At 45.5% G+C, this 23,180-nt stretch overlaps 1 protein-coding gene across 1 annotated transcript in view; it reads right to left on the bottom strand.

The window, feature by feature from the left end:
- The window catches only part of chrnd (cholinergic receptor, nicotinic, delta (muscle)), a 63,487-nt gene that overhangs the window by 9,799 nt on the left and 30,508 nt on the right, over window positions 1-23,180 (bottom strand). Inside the window, exons 5-7 of the mRNA XM_034167871.1 lie at window positions 16,262-16,417; window positions 11,418-11,527; window positions 10,179-10,379 (exon numbers count right to left, since the gene is read on the bottom strand). Of these exons, the coding sequence (XP_034023762.1) occupies window positions 10,179-10,379; window positions 11,418-11,527; window positions 16,262-16,417 (467 nt within the window). The remainder of the gene's footprint in view (window positions 1-10,178; window positions 10,380-11,417; window positions 11,528-16,261; window positions 16,418-23,180) is intronic.

Below are 23,180 nucleotides of genomic sequence, written 5' to 3' on the forward strand. Positions count from 1 at the left end.
CAGTCCAAACATTAAAATACAGTCCATTAAAATGATTCCAGTTTTAACTCCTTCCTTGGCCTGTGTTCAGAGCAGCAATAGCTGCTGGAACAAATGAGAACTTAAATCTGTTACCCTTCACAGAGGGAAACCTGAGCCGTGAGCCAGAAGGTAAATATTGAAAATCACTAAAAAGAGGGTGAGCAGAGTTCGACAATATACTCAATGCTTTCCTCTTTACTTGTCTGTGGTATAGGTCAGACAACGTACTCTGTGGTACTCCCAGTACCTTTCCACAGGCCTTCACTATTTTAACCAGTGAATTTTTAGCCTTAAACCTGAGATTCCCATACCAGCACAACATAGAAAAGGTTAAAACAGACTCAACACAAGATTTGTAAAAAAGAATCATAATAGTCTTATCCACTTGAAAATAAGACAATTTACGAAGACAGAACAAATATTGTTGACCCTTTTTACACAACATGTCAGTATTAACATTAAAGTTTAGCTTGTGATCAATTATAGTCCCCAGATACTTATAAGTACAGACTCCACCTGCTGGCCCTTAATGAAGGTAGCCTGAGCTGGTGTGAGCTGTCGTCGGAAGTCCACAGACATATCTTTTGTTTTAGCCATGTTTAATTGTAAATATGACTTACGAGGTCTGTCCCTAAAGTATCGTACCTTTTTATTTTTTTCAAAAACTATATGGATTTCATTCATATGTTTTTACGTCAGACATGCTTGAACCCTCGTGCGCATGCGTGAGTTTTTCCACGCCTGTCGGTGACGTCATTCGCCTGTGAGCACTCCTTGTGGAAGGAGTAGTCCCGCCTCCTCGTCGGATTTTCATTGTCTGGAAATGGCGGAATGAAAAGGACTTTTTTTCCATCAGAATTTTTTCAGAAGCTGTTAGAGACTGGCACCTGGAAACCATTCGAAAAATTTATTTGGCTTTCATTGAAAATTTTACGGGCTTCACAGAGAATAAGGACTTTAACTACAGGTTTAAGGACCCCTTTAAGGATGGTCGGTGCGCCGCGCTGCGAGCTGCGACGATGCGGCACAAACCACTGGATCATTTCTAAGCTGATGGCTCTGTGGATACGAGACCGTCGGGTGCTCTTTCTCTGGTTATCACAAGACCTGGACATCAGCCATTTTCCGGCAGATTTCACTTTTAACAAGAGATTTTGTCATGGAAAGCCGCGCGGAGGCTTCGCGCGTCACGACCGATTCACTGATGAAGCGAGACAAAGGAACACCTCCGTTTCGGAGTGTTAGAGGACAAGTTGGGACATGTCCAGCTCTCCACAAGTTCTTTTATACTCACTCGACTGGTAAGCACTGAAAGCCGAGATAGACATGTCCCAACTTGTCCTCTAACACTCCGAAACGGAGGTGTTCCTTTGTCTCGCTTCATCAGCGAATCGGTCGTGACGCGCGAAGCCTCCGCGCGGCTTTCCATGACAAAATCTCTTGTTAAAAGTGAAATCTGCCGGAAAATGGCTGATGTCCAGGTCTTGTGATAACCAGAGAAAGAGCACCCGACGGTCTCGTATCCACAGAGCCATCAGCTTAGAAATGATCCAGTGGTTTGTGCCGCATCGTCGCAGCTCGCAACGCGGCGCACCGACCATCCTTAAAGGGGTCCTTAAACCTGTAGTTAAAGTCCTTATTCTCTGTGAAGCCCGTAAAATTTTCACTGAAAGCCAGATAAATTGTTTGAATGGTTTCTAGGTGCCAGTCTCTAACAGCTTCTGAAAAAATTCTGATGGAAAAAAAGTCCTTTTCATTCCGCCATTTCCAGACAATGAAAATCCGACGAGGAGGCGGGACCACTCCTTCCACAAGGCGTGCTCACAGGCAAATGACGTCACTGACAGGCATGGAAAAACTCACGCATGCGCACGAGGGTTCAAGCATGTCTGACGTAAAAACATATGAATGAAATCCATATAGTTTTTGAAAAAAATAAAAAGGTACGATACTTTATGGACAGACCTCGTATCACACCACTTTACAAAATCTTCCACCACTGGGCCATGATTATTCTCATGATTATGTAAGAGACTAACAATGACAGTATCGTCTGCAAATTTCAAAATAAAACGATTTTCGTGATGGCTTTGACAATCATTAGTGTACAATATGTACAGAAGTGGCGAAAGGACACAGCCTTGAGGAGATCCTGTTGAGGACAAAAGGGTGTCTGACATGCACCCATTTACTCTGACTCTCTGTGATCGGTCTGTTAAAAAATCTAAACTCCAACCAGCAATATTAAAATCTACAGAAAAATTATTCACAAGTTTGTCAATTAAAATGTGAGGTTGGATAGTATTAAAAGCAGATGAAAAGTCAAGAAATAAAAGTTTGGCATGTGCTTTGTTGCCCTCAAGGTGTTTAAGAACAAGATTTAAAAGTGTGGCAGTAGCATCCTCCACTCCACAGCCAGCCCTATAGGCAAACTGGAAGGGATCTAGTAATGACTCTACATGTGAAAGCAATTCATGTTTCATAAGTCTTTCAAATGCCTTCATAACAAGAGATGTTAGGGCTACCGGTCTAAAGTCGTTTAAAACTTTGGGATGCTTGTTTTTAGCCACAGGTATTACTATGCTCTGTTTCCAATTCTTTGGAACCTTTTTGTTGGGGAAGTGTCGTGACACGGACCCACAACAGGGGGCATTAATGAAGGGACAATGGAATAGCCAAAAAGTAACAATTTAATGTTGTGAAGGTGCACAACATAATACAGACAGATACAAATATGTGTTATATCAATCCAACAAAAAGGTGACGTGTGGCAGGCTCGAAGATAGGAGACGTCTGGTGAGAGAAAAGCCGGAACCCACACAAGCCTCACCACCAATGGACCTGAAGAACACCGGAGCCGCCAAGCCCTGCGCCCCAGATGGCCACTGTCTTCAGCAGTCAGACCCGGTACTGCTGGCAGAAAACAGAAACAGTTCTGGATGAGTGTGAGTCTGCACACTCAGTAATCCCACAGTCTGTGTTAAGTTAAGGAGGGAGAACCTCCACCTCCAATCACACACTGGTGCAGCTCCTGAGATAACCACTTATCTGGGTGGGGTGTGAGGCGAAGCCGTCGCAGTCCACACTAAACGCCAACTCCGCAGACAGGGTATCCGTCCCAGGAAAACGGCTGCAAAAAGAGATCAGACTAATACTCGAATTTAAGGTTCAGCAGAGAATTACCTGTATGGTAGAAGATTTCTCAGCGAGTAGGTGGAGTTGCAGTCCGGTCTTTATAGTGGTGGTGATGGGTGACAGCTGGTGTTGATAGATGACAGCTGTCACCTCCAGCGGCTCCGACGCCCTCTCGTGCTTGGAGCCCGCACTCCAAGCAGGGCGCCATCTGGTGGTGGTGGGCCAGCAGTACCTCCTCTTCAGCGGCCCACACAACAGGACCCCACCCTCAACGGGCACCTCCTGGCGCGCGACCAGGTTTATCCGGGTGCCGGGCGTAGAAGTCGGCCAGGAGGGCCGGGTCCAGGATGAAGCTCCTTTTCACCCAGGAGCATTCCTCGGGACCATACCCCTCCCAGTCCACCAGATACTGGAAGCCCCGACCCTTGCGACGGACGTCCAGAAGCCGACGCACGGTCCACGCCGGCTCCCCGTCGATGATCCGGGCAGGAGGTGGTGCGGGTTCAGGGGTGCAGAGCGGTGAGGTGTGGTATGGTTTGATCCGGGACACGTGGAAAACAGGATGGATCCGCAGTGAAGCTGGCAGCCGTAGCTTCACTGCGGCCGGGCTGAGGACCTTGGTGATGGGAAAGGGTCCGATATATCTGTCCTTCAGTTTTTGTGATTCCACTTGAAGGGGGATGTCCTTTGTTGATAACCATACCTCCTGCCCAGGCTGGTATGCAGGGGCCGGGGAGCGCCGGCGGTCTGCATGGGCCTTGGCCCTCGTCCGGGCCTTCAACAGGGCAGAACGGGCGGTCCGCCACACCCGGCGGCACCTCCTGAGGTGGGCCTGGACTGAGGGCACACCGACCTCACCCTCCACAAGCGGGAACAATGGGGGCTGGTACCCCAAACACACCTCGAACGGGGAGAAGCCGGTGGCAGATGACACTTGGCTGTTGTGGGCGTACTCGATCCAGGCCAGATGGGTACTCCAGGCCGTCGGGTGCGCGGAGGTAACGCAATGGAGGGCCTGCTCCAACTCCTAGTTGTCCCGCTCTGCCTGTCCGTTCGTCTGGGGGTGATACCCGGACAAGAGACTCACGGTGGCCCCCAGTTCCTTGCAAAAACTCCTCCAGACCTGAAAGGAGAACTGAGGGCCACGGTCTGAGACGATGTCCGCTGGTATCCCATGCAGACGCACGACGTGGTGGACCAGGAGGTCTGCTGTCTCCTGGGCCATAGGGAGCTTTGGGAGGGCCACGAAGTGGGCCGCCTTAGAGAACCGGTCCACTATCGTCAAGATGGTGGTGTGGCCCTGGGATGGCGGGAGGCCCGTGACAAAGTCCAGGCCGATGTGGGACCAGGGGCGATGAGGCACCGGTAGTCCTGAGGTCCTCTTGTGGTCTGCTTTGCCCCAGGCGCAGGTGGTGCAGGCCTGGACGTAGTCCCGGACGTCAGCTTCCATAGACGCCCACCAGAAGCGCTGCTGGACTACCGCCATGGTCCTGCGCACTCCAGGATGACAGGAGAGTTTGGACCCATGGCAGAAGTCCAAAACCGCAGCTCTAGCCTCTGGTGGGACGTACAACTTGTTCTTCGGGCTGGTCCCCGGGTCCGGGTTCCGTGCCAGGGCCTCCCGGACGGTCTTCTCCACGTCCCAGGTGAGGGTGGCCACGACAGTGGACTCGGGGATGATGGTTTCTGGGGGGTCTGACAGCTCGGCCCTGGCTTCCTCTTCATGCAACCGGGACAGTGCATCCGACCATTGGTTCTTGGTCCCGGGGCGGTACGTAATCTGGAAGTCAAAGCGCCCGAAGAACAGTGACCAGCGGGCTTGCCTGGGGTTCAACCGCTTGGCGGTCCGGATATACTCCAGGTTCTGATGGTCTGTGAAAACTGTGAAGGGCACCGTCGCTCCCTCCAACAGGTGTCTCCACTCTTCAAGAGCCTCCTTCACCGCCAAGAGCTCCCGATTGCCGACGTCATAATTCCTCTCAGCCGGGGTCAACCTGCGGGAAAAATAGGCACAAGGGTGGAGGACCTTATCGGACTCCCCGCTCTGGGACAGCACGGCTCCTATCCCTGAGTCAGAGGCATCCACTTCCACTCTGAACTGGCGAGTAGGATCGGGCTGCACCAGAACTGGCGCAGTCGAGAACCGGCGTTTCAACTCCCTAAACGCGGCTTCGCACCGATCCGACCAGGTGAAGGGGACTTTAGTGGAGGTCAGGGCTGTCAGGGGGCTAACTACCTGACTGTAGCCCTTAATGAACCTCCTGTAGAAATTTGCAAAGCCGAGGAACTGTTGCAGTTTCCTACGGCTTGTTGGGTGGGGCCAATCTCTCACCGCCGCAACCTTGGCCGGATCAGGGCGACGGAGTTGGAGGAGATTATGAACCCCAGGAAGGACAAAGAAGTGCGGTGGAACTCGCACTTCTCGCCCTTCATAAGCAGCCGGTTCTCCAACAACCGCTGTAGGACCTGACGTACATGCTTGACATGAGTCTCAGGGTCCGGAGAAAAGATGAGGATGTCGTCTAGATACACGAAGACAAACCGGTGCAGGAAGTCCCACGACACGTCATTAACCAAAGCTTGGAACGTCGCAGGGGCGTTTGTGAGGCCGAACGGCATGACCAGGTACTCAAAGTGATCTAAGGGGGTGTTAAATGCCGTCTTCCACTCGTCTCCCTTCCGGATCAGAACCAGGTGGTACGCATTCCTAAGATCAAGTTTAGTAAATATTTGGGCTCCATGCAGGGGCGTGAACACCGAATCCAACAGAGGTAACGGGTATCGGTTGCGAACCGTAATATCGTTCAGCCCTCTGTAATCGATGCATGGACGGAGTCCGCCGTCCTTTTTACCCACAAAAAATAAACCAGCACCCATCGGGGAGGTGGAGTTCCGGATCAACCCGGCAGCTAACGAGTCCCGGATGTAGGTCTCCATTGATTCGCGTTCCGGACGTGAGAGGTTGTACAGCCTGCTGGACGGGTACTCAGCGCCCGGAATCAAATCAATGGCACAATCATACGGTCGGTGCGGGGGAAGGGCGAGTGCCAGATCTTTGCTGAAGACGTCAGCAAGATTGTGGTACTCACATGGCACCGCCGTCAGATTGGGCGGGACTTTGACCTCCTCCTTAGCTATCTCACCGGGTGGAACCGAGGATCCTAAACACTCCCGGTGGCAGGTTTTGCTCCACTGCGTCACAACCCCAGATGGCCAATCAATCCGGGGATTGTGTTTCAACACCCATGGAAAATCCAAAATCACTCGGGAGGTAGAAGGTGTTACAAAAAACACTAGCTCCTCCCTGTGATTCCCAGACACCACCAAAGTCACTGGCTGTGTCTGGTGTGTGATTAATGGAAGAAGAGTGCCATCTAGTGCTCGTACCTTCACAGGGGAAGGCAGAGCCACCAGAGGGAGCCCTACTTCCTTTGCCCATCTGCTGTCCAGCAGATTCCCTTCTGACCCCATGTCTATAAGTGCTGGGGCGTGAAGGGTTAAATCCTCACAAAGGATTGTGACTGGGATTCGTGCTGATTTTCGGGGTTCCCCCGTGTGCGTGTTATGGCCCACCCTTAGCCCAGTTTCTAAGGACGGGCGTTGTAGTTTGACCGTTTGGGACAGTTCCTCTGTATATGACTGTTAGACCCACAGAAAAAACACTTCCCGCGGGCCTGCCTCCCTTGTCTGTCCTTTGATTTAATTTTGGCCCTGCTCGTGTCCATAGCTTCGTCAGCAGGGGGAGCTGTAGCCACACGGGGCCCTCTGGCTGTGGAGCGTGGGGACGACGGCACCCTTTCGGACCCGGAAGGAAGAGGGACGGCCCGTGCCCGGTCACGCCCCCCGCCCTGCTCCCGACGGTGTTCCTCTAACCGGTTGTCTAAGCGTATAACCAGGTCGACAAGCCCGTCAAAATCCCGCGGTTCCTCCTTAGCCAGCAGGTGCTCCTTCAGGACCGGAGACAGTCCGTTTATGAAGGCGGCGCGGAGTGCAACGGTATTCCAGCCGGACCTCGCAGCCGCAATGCGGAAGTCGACTGCATACTCGGCTGCACTCCGGCGCCCCTGTCACAATGACAGTAGCACGCTCGACGCAGTCTCGCCTCTGTTGGGATGATCAAAAACCTGTTTGAACTCCCTTACAAACCCAGCGTATGACGTTAGGAGCCGTGAGTTCTGCTCCCAGAGCACCGTAGCCCAGGCGCGTGCCTCTCCTCGAAGCAAATTGATGACATAAGCCACCCGGCTAGCGTCTGATGCGTACATGACGGGACGCTGTGCAAAGACGAGCGAGCACTGCATCAGGAAGTCCACGCACGTCTCAACACAACCTCTGTACGGCTCCGGAGGGCTTATGTATGCTTCAGGGGATGGTGGGGGGGGTCGTTGAACGACCAGTGGAACGTTTGTGTCTGACAAAGGACCAGCAGGAGGAGGTGCTGCAGCAGCGCCTTGATCGCGCGCCTCCACCCTGGCGGTGAGAGCCTCCATCCTCCGATTGAGGATAACGTTCTGCTCGGTGACCAGATCCAACCGAGCAGTGAAAGCGGTCAGTATTTGCTGCAGCTCCCCTAACACGCCTCCTGCTGGTGCCTGTGCACCTTGCTCTTCCATTGGCCGTTCAGGCTCGAGTTGACGCCCCTCGGGATCCATGACGCTGGCCGAGAAATCCTGTTGGGGAAGTGTCGTGACATGGACCCACAACAGGGGGCGTTAATGAAGGGACAATGGAATAGCCAAAAAGTAACAATTTAATGTTGTGAAGGTGCACAACGTAATACAGACAGATACAAATATGTGTTATATCAATCCAACAAAAAGGTGACGTGTGGCAGGCTCGAAGATAGGACATGTCCGGTGAGAGAAAAGCCGGAACCCACACAAGCCTCACCACCAACGGACCTGAAGAACACCGGAGCCGCCAAGCCCTGCGCCCCAGGTGGCCACTGTCTTCAGCAGTCAGACCCGGTACTGCTGGCAGAAAACAGAAACAGTTCTGGATGAGTGTGAGTCTGCACACTCAGTAATCCCACAGTCTGTGTTAAGTTAAGGAGGGAGAACCTCCACCTCCAATCACACACTCGTGCAGCTCCTGAGATAACCACTTATCTGGGTGGGGTGTGAGGCGAAGCCGTCGCAGTCCACACCAAACGCCAACTCCGCAGACAGGGTATCCGTCCCAAGAAAACAGCTGCAAAAAGAGATCAGACTAATACTCAAATTTAAGGTTCAGCAGAGAATTACCTGTATGGTAGAAGATTTCTCGGCGAGGAGGTGGAGTTGCAGTCCGGTCTTTATAGTGGTGGTGATGGGTGACAGCTGGTGTTGATAGATGACAGCTGTCACCTCCAGCGGCTCCAACGCCCTCTCGTGCTTGGAGCCCGCACTCCAAGCAGGGCGCCATCTGGTGGTGGTGGGCCAGCAGTACCTCCTCTTCAGCGGCCCACACAACACTTTTGTTGAGCAAGCGACAGTTTAAAAATATAAAAGAAAATAGGGCCTAGTTGCTCCGCACAAGAAGACAGCAAACGACCACAAATGTTATCGGGTCGTGGACTTTTTTTAACTTTAGTACGTTTAAAGAAGCTGATCAAGGAACGTTCATCAAAAGGTGAAGAACCAGGACAGCGCAAATAATTTTTTAGTTTAAATAATTCATCACTAAAATTTAGAGTATCAAATCTACTATAAAACTGATTAAAATCCTGGGTGAGTTGTTTGTCCGATTTAGCCCCAGCCAGGATGACTTTAGATTTTTTACTATTTTTCCCTAGAATGGTATTTAGGCCATCCCAAGCAGAGCCTAACTTATTTTGGGTAAATTGTTTCTCGATCCTGGCTGTGTAGTTGTATTTTGCTCTCCTAATTTCACATTTGATCTCCCTTTTTAATCTGTTTAACTCTGGGAGATCTCCCTCACGGAATGCCTTTTTTCTTTTGTTGAATAGGACTTTCAGTGCTCTTGAGACCCAAGGTTTAGCGTTTGGGTAGATTTTAACCGTCTTTTTGGGAATCACAAAATCTTCACAAAAAGTAACAGAACTGCTGACAACATCAGTCAGTTCATCAATATCAGTAGACGACTCCTTAAATATTTCCCAGTCCGTGCAATCATAGCAACCTTGCAGACGCACAACAGAGTCCTCTGTCCATTGCTTTTTCTGCCTGGTCAGGACAATGCCTCTCCTCAACATGGTGCGATACACCGGGATGAGCTGCACGCAGTTATGATGAGCCCCGCCCAACGGGGGAAGAGAGAGAGATCTATATGCTCCTTTCACTGAGCCATAGCACATGTCCAGTATTTTGTTATGTCTGGTTGAACATGTCACATACTGGTAAAACTTCCTCAGCACTTGTTTAAGAGAGCATTTATTAAAATCACCAAGGACTTATCTTCACTAATTGATTATTATCAATTAGTGAAGATCAGGTGTAATCTTGTGTAAAAGTAGGTGAAAGTGGACAATGGGGTAAAATATGCAGTAATCAGGATCTTCCATTCTCTAAGCAAAAGCATCCTTCTGATCCTCCTCCACAACATGAAACCCCAGAAAAGTATGTGGTACTCTTGTACAGAAGACATTCTTGAGATTTTAAGAGAAATTTTAGGGGGTTTGGGAAAATGCAGCAAAAACACAGTAAGAAGTAGCATTTTGTGCACGCACTGGCGCATGTACAAAATAAATAAAATTGTATGACGGGAATCATAAACAGTTGGGTGTAATCTGCAATAATCAGTTACAATCGTACACAATTAGATATAAAATGGTAAGTAATAGCAAGAACTGCAATTACATATGAATTTTGGCTGTGACTTTTTTCTTCTTTTTCTTTTTTTGAGGAAATCGGGACAGAAATTAAGGCTAAAACTTTATAATGGGAGATGGCCCCAAATCCAGATAAATGTTAATTTAATCACATCTGAATTGAGAAGGCTCTAGAACAAGAGCAGTGATTAAAAAACAAACAGGTCTGATTCCTAAGAATGTGTTTTTTGAGGTTGTTAAAAGCTGCACTGACTGTCAGCGGGCAGGTAGTAGACCAGTGCAGCCAAGAAGGAGATGAGCACACAGGGGATGATGATGTTGATGATGTAGAAGAGGGGCTTGCGTTTGATGATCAGGTAGCAGGTGATGTCCTGGTGCTTGTTGCTGTCCATCGGAATATGTTTGTGGATGTTTCTCTTGGCTGGACGGTGGATAATCTCCCACTCACCGTTTTCTGCAATGAGTGTTGAGGAAACAAGCTTATTTTACTTTATCTTTAAGATAACGTTCTTAAACACTGCTTATGTTAGTTATCTTTATTCAGTAGTCAGGCAGCACTGAACTATGCAAAATAAAAAGGTCTTTGACCCCAAGTGTCAGTTCTGTTTATGAACAGGGACAAATCCACTTGTATTCGGTCATGAACTAGCCTAGTAGCTGAGTATAAACCAGTGGAAGGTTTCATGTAACGTTGAATTAAAACATTTGTGAAAGAATTCAACATTATCTGCTCATGAAAAATTGACTGATCTAACTCACTCACTCATCTGCAACCGCTTACTCCAATTAAAGGTCACAGGGGGCTCAAGCTTATCCCAGCAGTCATAGGGCATGAGGCGGGGTACACACAGGACAGGACGGCAGTCTGTCGCAGGGCCACATATAGACAAACAAACACATTCACACCCACACCTATGGACAATTTAAAGTTTCCAGTCCACCTAACCTGCATGTCTCTGAATGTGAGAGGAAGCTGGAGCACCCGGAGGGACGTGAACCCACACAAACACAGGGAGAACTTGCAAACTCCAAACAGAAAGGCCACAGATGGGAATCGATCCCATGACCTTCTTGCTGTGAGGCAACCGTACTAACCACTAAGCCACCATGCTGCCAAACTGACTGAGCTGAGAAAGTTAAATAAACTAAAACGGCACCCAGAAGATTGCACACTTCCTCCTCCAAGGTACAACCAAAAATTTATCAATTGTATTATTCTCTTTTACTGAGGTTCACACATTTTTCTTTTTTTCTACGAGAAATTGAGGAAAGTACTTATCACATAGTCTTTATGAAAATACAATTCTCATTGTGCAATTAAAATTTAAGGGATTCTTTCTTAACCTATATTCTACCCATTTACTTTAGCTGGTGCTGGTTTACCAACTTCCAATACACAGATCAGTTTGTAAAATAACAAAAATCCTAAATATTAGATTTGGAGTCTGAGGTGTAACCTCAGTTTTTCTGTTCAACACTGGATAAGACTTGCCGGTCCAGGCAGCGGGGTCGATGACGATCCACTCCACTGTCCACTTTTTTGTCTCGTCTTCGTCCTCTTTCAGAAGCATCCTGATCTCTTTGGCATTGTAGGTCAGAGAGCTGCAATGCAACATGGGAATCAACCATGAAATGTTTCACTGGAGAGTGAAAGCTAAATTAGCTTTGCATGATTTGTTTTTAAAGCACATGAGGAAGTTACTGTATGTAAAGTAGTATTTATGGTTTTAAATCACTGACATGTGTTCTCCCTCTGGGCAAATCTCTCCAGCTCACATATTTTCTATCTTCAGGTTTTGAGGTCTGTGTTGGGGGAATTCAGCATGACTCTGACCGGAGGTGGGTAATTCTGGCATCAGTAAGTAAAAGTCCTGCCATGTAATGTTTCTACTTGTGCACTGAAAACGGGTGATTTCACTGATTAGCTCATCTTCATACCTCAAGAGTTGAACTCATTAGAATCAGCTGGTTAAATAGGTGTATGGAACAAATATGTGTTAAGTGTTGTGTGTGGGCCGCCGGAAGAGGAGGTACTGCTGGCCCACCACCAGTGGGCGCCCTGCCTGAAGTGCGGGCTTCAGGCACGAGAGGGCGCTGCCGCCATGGACACAGCCGGGGGTGACAGCTGTCACTCATTACCTCTTGACAGCTGTCACCCATCTACTCAACATCATCTCACTCCATAAAGACCAGACGTCATGTCCACCTCGTTGCCGAGATATCATACTTCATTGGAGGTAATATCCTCAGCCGTTTGTGTTTTTTGCAATATATCTGTATATTGTGAGTGTTTGCAGGAGTACCGGTTCCTTTTTCTGTGGAGGCTGAGTGAGTGCAGGACGGCACTCTTTTCCCCTGAGGAATCACTGCGGTACTCTGCACCATATTGAGTGAGAGGTGGAGGTGGCATTCCCACCGTTGTTGTTACTGGGTGTACACACACCCACACTTGACTGTCTTTGTTCTTCGCCAGCAGTACCAGATCCGACAGTCGGGGACGGTGATCACCTGGGAAGTCAGGACTTGGCGGCTCCAGTATTCACCAGGTTCTGGGGCGGCGGAAATCGTGTGGTTCCGGCTCTTCTCAGGACAGACGTCTTCTATCCTCGAGCCTGCCCACACGTCACCTTTGTGGATTGACTGTAATGATATTCTGAGATTGTCTGTATATTCGTTGTGCACATTCACAACATTAAATTGTTACCTTTTGGCTCATCTATTGACCGTTCATTTGCACCCCCTGTTGTGGGTCCGTGTCACTACACTTTCCCAACATTAAGACTTTTACTCACTCACGCCAGGATTACCCACTTCTGACTATGACTGATACCCATGGACACAAACCTTCAGTATGCTCTGATTTAAAATCTTACCACGTCTCGCTTTCGCTCTCTCTTTGAGACAGGTGACATTATATGTGTAAAATACAAAATGAAAGTTAAACAACCATAAAATGAACAAACATCCATCCATCCATTTTCTATACCCGCTTACTCCAATTAAGAGTCACAGGGGGTGCTGGAGCCTATCCCAGTAGTCATAGGGCGAGAGGCGGGGTACACCCTCAGGGCCGTATATAGGAATGTGAAAGGGGGGGTTCAAATCCTTGAGTTGGGGGTCCAGTGGGCCGCAGGGCCCCCGGTGGGGTCGAGGGGGTAAAAAGGGGTAAAAAGCTACATAAATTTCATTTGAAACCCAAAATGTATCATTTTAGGAAATACATTTTTATATACAAATAGTCTTTGCTTGGGATTGGATCAGTTGCCATAGGAACCACCCAGGAAGAACCAAGATAACATTAATGCAAACTTTATACCTGCCTATCGACAGGCGTGAAAAAACTCACGCATGCGCACGAAGGGTCAAGCTTGGCTGATGCAAGCGCACATGATTCAAATCCATATAGTTTTTGCAAAAAATAAAAAGGTCGGATAGTTTTCTAACAGACCTCGTATTTAGCGGTATTAATATTTGCATTTACATTATGAATATGTACGTATATGTACGTTATGTATTAAAATAGCGGTATTTAATTTGGCGACCTTGTTTAACTCGCGAAATTCGCATAATAAATCCCACGCGAATATTTGCACCTTTACAGTATTTGCAACAGGAAGGAGAAGCTCCCTTTATTTCTCAGCTTATACATACAAACATGTTTTTACAAACCAGACAAGTGTAATTGTGTGTCTACATGGGAAAAATTTATCTCGCAGTTTCCCCTTTCATCACTTAAGGGATTACTCTGGCAGAGGAAATTGAAACTTGAGGGTGTGTGATAATAGCTGTGTAACAGTTAGTGCTTGTTGCTTATTATCAATGAAAAGAAAATACATAACGTTGATATCCAGATCAGAAAAAAATCAGCAGAATTCTCAGGGGGGTTCAGTTGAACCCCTTCTATATACGGGCATGCACCCTGGACAGGACGCCAGTCTATCGTAGCACCACATACAGACAAACACATTCACACTTGCACGCACACCTATTAAAGTCAATTTAAAGTTTACAATCCACCTAACCAGCATGTCTTTGGATGTGGGAGGAAGCCAAAGCACCTGGAGGGAACTCACACAAACACAGGCAGAACATGCAAACTCCACATAGAAAGGCCCCAGGTGCGAAGCAACCCCACAACCTTCTTGCTGTAAGGCAACAGTGCTAACCACCAAACCACCATGCTGCCAAATGAACAAACAATAATGGCAAATAAATAAATCTGTTGTGAAAGTGTAGGAACACGGACCCACAACAGGGGGCGCAAATGAACGGACAATGGAGGAATCAAATAACACTGTTTTTACTGTTGTGAAAAAGGCACAACAAATACAACCGATTACAATATGGAGATTGAGTCTAATTACAACGGTGTCGTGTGGGCAGGCTCGACGATAGGAGACGTCTGTCCAAGTCGAACCGGAACCAACCCGATTTCCTCTGCCACCGAACCCCGGGAATACTGGAGCCGCCAAGTCCCGAATTCCCAGGTGGCCACTGCCTCCGCTCGTCGGATCCGGTACTGCTGGCAGGAAACAGAAACAGTCAGGTGTGGATGCGGCTGCACCCAGCAACACGGAGGGTGGAGAGTCCACCTCCACCTCTCGTCAACAACAATCAAGAAATGTAGGAAGGTGAGTACTTATCCAAACGCTGTCTGGTAGTCAGCTGTCCTACAGATAATCACAAGAACACAATTAAAGTCACACGTATGTGTAGGCTGAGTTTGTTACCTCTTTGGTAAGGCGATATCTCGGCAAATGAGGTGGAGATGCCGTCCTGCTGATATACCTCCTTATTGATTGGGATCAGCTGTCTCCAGTGATGGGTGACAGCTGTCATCCTGGCTGCTCCCGTAAGGCGGCAGCGCCCTCCGGTGCCTGGAGCCCGCACTCCAGGCAGGGTGCCCTCTAGTGGTGGTGGGCCAGCAGTACCTCCTCTTCAGCGGCCCACACAACAAAATCACCTACCTGCATCACTGCTTCACCTCAGGGAGATTTGGTGTCCACTGTGTACTCTGACAGATTATTGCTAATTTGTTAATGATCCAGAAATCCTTTCACTTGCCCTCTCAATACCACATGAACATAATGAACATGGTAAACCAAACCTTTTGTGCACAGTGCCCAACTCTGGTATTTCTCACCGCTTAAAGTCGCAAAGTACACTTGAGTGCAACATGGCAACCCAAATGCTACTGGTAGTTTCCAACCAACGTAGTTGTGGTTTTCACAACCCAACGCCACTGTCATCCACATACTAAATATAAATATGTGTAACTTGTCAAAAGTGAGGTGTGGTCAGGTACAGAAGGTGGGTTTGAAGGTGGGTTGCCAATGCACATACACTGTACTTCCTCACACAGGGATGTGCATTATTACATAAATGCAACTAAATTGAAAACCAAATTGAAAGCAAAAAACTAAGGTTAAAAAAATAGTTTGTAGCATATTTTTACACTGGTTTTCATCCTCCCTGGGTTGGCTGGTGGACAGGACCAACAAACTGAATTGAATGGGAAAGGGCAGGTGGCTCAGTTTTTCCAGGGTGTCTGAAAGTTAAACATAGCTTCAAACAAAACTGTAGACTACTGATTATACATCATTAAGTTGTGTAACAACACATGCTTTGGTACAAAACCATAAACACTAACTACACTCTCTAACCTTAACAGAAAAACTCCATGTTATTTTCAGTTTGTTTCAGAGTGAACAGTTTTTATCTTACTATTCAAATTGCTGCAGGTGGATTTTAATTAGAAGCTTATCCATCCATTCATTCAGGAATTTGCCTAAAGTCATTACCTATCATCAGTAAAGACATTCTGCAAACTGAAGAAAAAAAAAAATTCACATATAGCAGTGGCTGCAGCAAGTGTTAATCCAAGTCTCATAGCCATGAGCACTTGGCCTGGTTTCCAGCATTTTGTGGTAGTTTAACAGGAGTTTTTGAATTGTCCATGGCTCTTTTGCCTGCAGCTAATGCTTTTTTATGAATGCAGGTACCTTCTTTTGCCAGAAAACCACTTCAAAACCACTTTGAAATTCAGCTGACAATCCTGATTTATGTTATGATTTGCCCAAAACATGCTCATGACTTACAACTATGTGGGAAAAAAAATCCAACCCATTCAAGCCCTGTGCCCAAGTTTGCATTCGGATGTTGCACTGTAGAAACAGCAGTGTGTGGCTAGACACACCCTATATGAATTTGCGCTCTGTGCCTTTGACAGTGCACCATGGATTGAAAAGTTAGGGTCCTTCAGTTTTATTTCTCTTTCAAATATGAAAAGTTGCACACTGGCTGTAACTATCTAGTGACATTAATGTCGTATCTTACGTGAATTTCAGCGTGCAGTTCTGCCAGTCAAAGGGAAAGTAGTTGACGTTTATGGGGCAGGAGGACCGGAAGATGGCAGGAGGTTGCCAGGTGACCATACCATAACTGTACGCCAGCACATTACAGTAGTAGGCAACCTGGAACTGGGCATCGTTACTGGTGAAGAGAAAACAGCATAGATTATCACAGGATACAGTAGAAGTCAACTCAGCAGATGATGGTGCAGGAATGGATAAAACCAGATGACAGACACAGACCAGATCACATTTTATCCTTGCGGAAACACCAGGGAAATTATACTGAATTGTGGATGATTGTTGTGTGTATCAATCAAGGACCAAAATGTTCTCAAAAAACATCTCAGATCTTCCAAGACATTATCACATCACAAAAACTGATGGGTTGCATACTTTGAAGTGCAATCATTCTTATAGTTTATCAGCATGAACAGCAAACACATACTACATGGACTACAGGAAAAATGCACATTGCTGAGTATTCTCAAAATGATGCGGGGTGCACCGGTGGTCTGGGGATCAAGATGCTGACCTTCTTAAATGAGCTGCAGACTGCACTGTTGGACTAAATGAATGTTTCTCCTGTTCCTATGTTCCCTCCATCTTTACTGTCATCTGTCCATTTTTATATTATTTAGGTAATAAAACTTACAGTAAAATGTCCCAAAAATAAAACAGAAAAATGTTGATGTGAGTTGCATTTCTTCTTTTTGTAGGGTATGTGACCCAGTCTGACATGCTGTCACATATCTGACACAATGACCCTTCCATAACTAGGACCCGAAGAAGAAAATCAAAATCCTCTTGTTCAAAGCAGTTGTCTTTCCCAACTCTTTTATACAGATGAAACACCTGGGTCACCTACAGGAGGCACCACAACCACCTGGAATACTTCCATCAACACACTATCTTGAAGATTAGCTGGACAAACAACCTATCTTGGTGTCATTGCTGAAGGCCCGCCCACTAGGATTGAAGCAATCTTCAAAAAGAATCAACACCGATGGGCAGGACATGTTTTCCAAATGACTGACAGTCGACTTCTGAAACAGGGCTTACGTGGTCAAGTCAAGGAAGGAAAAAAATCAAGGCGAGGACAGAAGAAGCACCATAAGGTCAAGAGCAGCAACACTAATGGCAACAAATGAGAAGCAGCTGCCCAAGAGAGGATCGCCTGGAGATCCCCAGTTCTTCACTTCGAACGGTCCAGAAGAAAACAAATAGAAGAAATTAGGGCAACAATTAGCCCTTCTGGCCAAGTGGCCTTTCCATACAGGAGCAGGATGGTCTCACCGCAGCTAGATATATGCATCCAACAGTGGACTCATCCATCATAAGGAAACACACCAAAAGAGCCGCTAATGATGGAAGACAGTCATCCTTGATCATCCTCTGGTTGTGCAAAATCAGCTTAATCTACTTTTAAAGTTAAATATGGTTGAATGTTCATGTTAATGTCCTTCAAGTCTCATCATTCCATGTCTGTGCATGTGGAAACATGGCGACTATTTAAAAAAAGTCACAAATGGTTATTGTACAACCCCTGGCAAAAATTATGGAATCACCGGCCTCGGAGGATGTTCATTCAGTTGTTTAATTTTGTAGAAAAAAAGCAGATCACAGACATGACACAAAACTAAAGTCATTTCAAATGGCAACTTTCTGGCTTTAAGAAACACTATAAGAAATCAAGACAAAAAGATTGCGGCAGTCAGTAACGGTTACTTTTTTAGACCAAGCAGAGGAAAAAAATATGGAATCACTCAATTCTGAGGAATAAATTATGGAATCACCCTGTAAATTTTCATCCCCAAAACTAACACCTGCATCATATCAGATCTGCTCGTTAGTCTGCATCTAAAAAGTTGTGAACACACCTTGGAGAGCTGTTGCACCAAGTGGACTGACATGAATCATGGCTCCAACACGAGAGATGTCAATTGAAACAAAGGAGAGGATTATCAAACTCTTAAAAGAGAGTAAATCATCACGCAATGTTGCAAAAGATGTTGGTTGTTCACAGTCAGCTGTGTCTAAACTCTGGACCAAATGCAAACAACATGGGAAGGTTGTTAAAGGCAAACATACTGGTAGACCAAGGAAGACATCAAAGCGTCAACACAGAAAACTTAAAGCAATATGTCTCAAAAATTGAAAAATGTACAACAAAACAAATGAGGAACGAATGGGAGGAAACTGGAGTCAACGTCTGTGACCGAACTGTAAGAAACCGCCTAAAGGAAATGGGATTTACATACAGAAAAGCTAAACGAAAGGCATCATTAACACCTAAACAGAAAAAAACAAGGTTACAATGGGCTAAGGAAAAGCAATTGTGGACTGTGGATGACTGGATGAAAGTCATATTCAGTGATGAATCTTGAATCTGCATTGGGCAAGGTGATGATGCTGGAACTTTTGTTTGGTGCCGTTCCAATGAGATTTATAAAGATGACTGCCTGAAGAGAACATGTAAATTTCCACAGTCATTGATGATATGGGGCTGCATGTTAGGTAAAGGCACTGGGGAGATGGCTGTCATTACATCATCAATAAATGCACAAGTTTGTTGATATTTTGGACAATTGAAAGGATGTTTGGGGATGATGAAATCATTTTTCAAGATGATAATGCATCTTGCCATAGAGCAAAAACTGCAAAAACATTCCTTGCAAAAAGACACATAGGGTCAATGTCAATGAGCAGATCTGATATGATGCAGGTGTTAATTTGGGGGATGAAAATTTATAGGGTGATTCCATAATTTTTTCCACAGAATTGAGTGATTCCATATTTTTTTCCTCTGCTTGGTCTAAAAAAGTAACTGTTACTGACTGCCACAATCTTTTTTTCTTGATTTCTTATAGTGTTTCTTAAAGCCAGAAAGTTGCCATTTGAAATGACTTTAGTTTTGTGTCATGTCTGTGATCTGCTTTTTTTCTACAAAATTAAACAACTGAATGAACATCCTCCGAGGCCGGTGATTCCATAATTTTTGCCAGGGGTTGTAGGTTTCTGTGATGTATGTCACTCTCAAGTCAAGTTACTGCAAGCCCCAAGTCAACTTGGAAGTTAGCTTGGCTGTCTGAACTTGGGTCTTTAACTTGAGTCTTGCAATGCCAACACATGAGAGTATCTTAACAGTGACATTCTCTCTCTGGGCATCACTGCCAGGAGGAACCTACGCAAAAATACAAAGGACATATAATCACTGGGAGCCACATTTAGATCTTTAAACTGGGATAAAAATGACAGGCTCTTTGAATCTTTTTAGGTTTCTCTAGTATGAAATGTTTGACATACAGTGGCTTGCAAAAGTATTCATACCCCTTGGTATTTCACACATTTTAATTTGTTTATGGCATTTCATATGCAAAATAGTAAATCAGGCTTCTCAATATAAAATTTCTAAATTATCTTCCTTAGAGTACAACTGAAAGTAAATCTCTATAACTTGATATGAATTAATTATAAATATAAAAGTCAAGATGATGAGTTGCATAAGTAATCAGCCCCTTTGGTATAATGCCTGTAAATAATCATTTTAATTGCCAATTTTCTTCAGACAAGTCAGGGGATGGATACATGAACACTTCCAAGTCATTGAATATGTCTTGAACTTTATTTACATCAGTTATGAAGAAATACAAACAGTATGGCACTCTGTGGTAAATCTGTGTGGAGTAGATAGTTCTCAGAGTGACTGTGCAAGAAGGAGAAGAGTGAGGAAAGCCACCAAGACAATCCAGAAGAAGTTACAGACTTCTGTGGCTGTGACTGGAGAAATTGTGCACAGTGCATGTTTTGCATTTTGTATCACCAGTTACACTGCTTCATGATGAAGTGGTACAGAGGAGTGTTTTCTTTAACTAAAACATCAAATCTGGGCTTGCATCTCAGATTTACCTTCTGGCAAATTGTAGATGAACTTTCAGGTCTTCTTTTTAATAACATCCTCCTCTGTACCACTTCCTCATGAAGCTGTATAACTGGGGATACAAAATGGAAAAAAAAACAAAAAAAAAAACCACTGTGCACAATTTCCCCAATCACAGCCACAGATGTTTGTAACTTCTTCTGGGTTGTCTGGGTTGTCTTGGTGGCTTTCCTCACTCTTCTGCTTTTTGCACAGTCACTCAGTTTTTGAGAACTGTCTCTTTCACACAGATTTACCATAGAGTGCCATACTGTTTTTATTTCTTCATAACTGATGTAAATAAAGTTCAATACATATTCAGTAACTTGGAAATGTTCATGTATCCATCCCCTGACTTGTCTGAAGAAAACTGGCAATTAAACTGATTATTTACAGGTATTATACCCAGGCCCGGATCCAAACCGGTTTGGACCGATGCAGTTGCATCAGTCAGATTTTTTAGCATCGTTCGTCATCGGGAAAAAAAAAAAAAAAAAACTTGAATAATCCCAAATAGTGCCGAACGTGTCCCCGCGGTGAACACTGCTTTTGATTTGATCCCACAATGCACCACACAGGAAAATTCAAACCGGATCAAATAAACATAGCGTCAATCCAGTCGTCGATGATCATGGCATCCAGGAAAAAAGTTGTGCAAAGAAAATTGGGTGCTTATTTCAGCAAGAAACGGCGAGTGGTTTACGAGGTCTGTGATGAAAAAAGTGGTCCTTTTTATTTTTTTCAAAAAATAAATGGATTTGATTCATATGTTTTTACGTCAGACAAGCTTGAACCCTCGTGCACATGCGTGAGTTTTTTCACGCGTGTCGGTGACGTCATTCGCCTGTGGGCAGGCCTTGAGTGAGGAGTGCTCCACCCCGTCTGTCGGAATCTCTTTGTCTGAATAGCCGCTGCGGACGGCGCCCGTTGCTTTATCAGCATTTTTTCTGGACCTGTGAGGAATATCCGAGTGGACACTATTCGAGAAATTAAGCTGGTTTTCGATGAATGGTTTAACGGCTGATGAGAGATTATGGGGTGTTTATGTCGGTGTAAGGACTTCCCACGGAGCGGGACGTCGCGCAGCGCTTCCAGGCGCCGTCGTCGACCTGTTTCAACCTGAAAACATCCTAATTTAAGGCTTAATTCACCCAGGACGTCGTGAGAGAGCATTCCACTGTTTAAGGACATTTTGTAATGAAAGACGTGCGCACAAATTTGCCGAGTCGTTTCCGTGAGTGTGCGCCGCGACAGGAAAAACACCTCCGTGTTGAAAACCATTTGTAAAATTCAGGCGGCTTTTGATGGCTTTCAACAAGTGAGTAACTCAGAAATTGTTTAACAGCTTGGGCATGTTCCAACTTGCCCGTTAAGGTTTCCAACACGGAGGTGTTTTTCCTGTCGCGACCCCCTGCGGTCGGGTCCGGCCCGACATGTAACTCTGCCCGCACGTTCTTTCATTACAAAATGTCCGTTAACAATGGAATGTCCAAATAAACTCCTCATGCCGACTTCTTCTGAAAGTTCTCTGTTCTCTGACGACTTACTGGGTCAACAGAGCCTGAAATGTGGAAGTTTTCAACTTGAAACCGCGAGACGCTGCCGCCTTGAAGCGCAGATCACCGTCAGGCGCCGTGGACCGTCCTTAAAGCGACACTACTAGACCAAAATCTCTCATCAGCCGTTAAAATTTTCACCGAAAACCAGCGAATGGTGTCCACACAGACCTCGTATAAATAGTTTTTAGACAATAGTGTGAAAGGCATTCTATGATGACTGAAATTACATTTTCGGTGGTTTTCCGACCATACATGTCAACCTATACAGATTGTCCGTAAATTATACCGATTTTTCCGAGTTTCATTGTCATATGGATGTACAAATAAAGTCAGATATTCAGGTTTGGTCTGCAGCTGGTCTGTAATCAACCGTTTCTGCAGCGCGACTCCACTTTGAACCGTGAACCATTGAAGCAATGCTTCGATCCACTAGCTCGTTGGTTCTTTGATTCGCTGCTCTTCAGAAACGGCAAGTCTGCTTCTTAACCCCTCTCAAAGCCATTAAAATACCGTGAGTCACTTTTGTGTGTATTAAAGTCACTATCTGGGACTCTTGTCTTGTTGCAGTGAAGAAATGAGAATCGTCCCCCGTTCCGTTGCTCCAAACGCTGCACCGCTCGCTGAGACAGAGTCCGCTCGGAATTAATAACTTCAAAATGAATTGCCGCTTTAAATAAAAATTACACCTCTTATAAACGTTGTAATACAGACAAGAAACTACAATCGACTAAAAGTTTTGTCCTCCCAAAATGAGACGTGCTGTATTTCTTTACAAATTCCTGACATGCAGCACAGCAGCTGTAAGAGCTCAGATATATGGAAAGACATTCATGCCAATAATGCCTGAAAGGAAAAGCTTTTGACAAAAACTACAGATTTGTTTATTCCTATTTATGTCCAGAGATCAAGGATCCACCATGTAGAATTTATTATGTCCAAAATTCAAGGATCCAGTGACCAATTTCATATTTATTTACTTTAAGACTCAATAAAATGTTGTTCAATTTCTATTTAATCGGCATATAAAGCACCAAATCACAACAAAATCCGTCTCAAGGCGCCTCACATAGAACAGTTCAACATAAAAAAATTAAAATAAATAAATAAAAATTCAAATATATAATTAAAAACAGAAGTAAAAGAATAAAACAGATAAAAAAAATAAAAAATAATCATAAGAAAGAGAATAAAAATAGGCTTTAAGTCTTGACTTAAAAATGTCCATGGACTCCGACTGTCTCACGGTCGCAGGAAGACCGTTCCACAGAGCGGGTGCACGATAAGAAAAAGCCGAATAAATGAATGAAGATTATTGAATAACGACGCGTATGGTTTTTATTTTATCATTGGGAAATAATGCATCTGTCAGATTTTCACTCTGGATCCAGCCCTGTTATACCAATGGGGCTGATTACTTATGCGTGTGA

The sequence above is a fragment of the Thalassophryne amazonica genome, chromosome 1 (assembly GCF_902500255.1).
Source record: "Thalassophryne amazonica chromosome 1, fThaAma1.1, whole genome shotgun sequence".
Lineage (NCBI taxonomy): Eukaryota > Metazoa > Chordata > Actinopteri > Batrachoidiformes > Batrachoididae > Thalassophryne > Thalassophryne amazonica.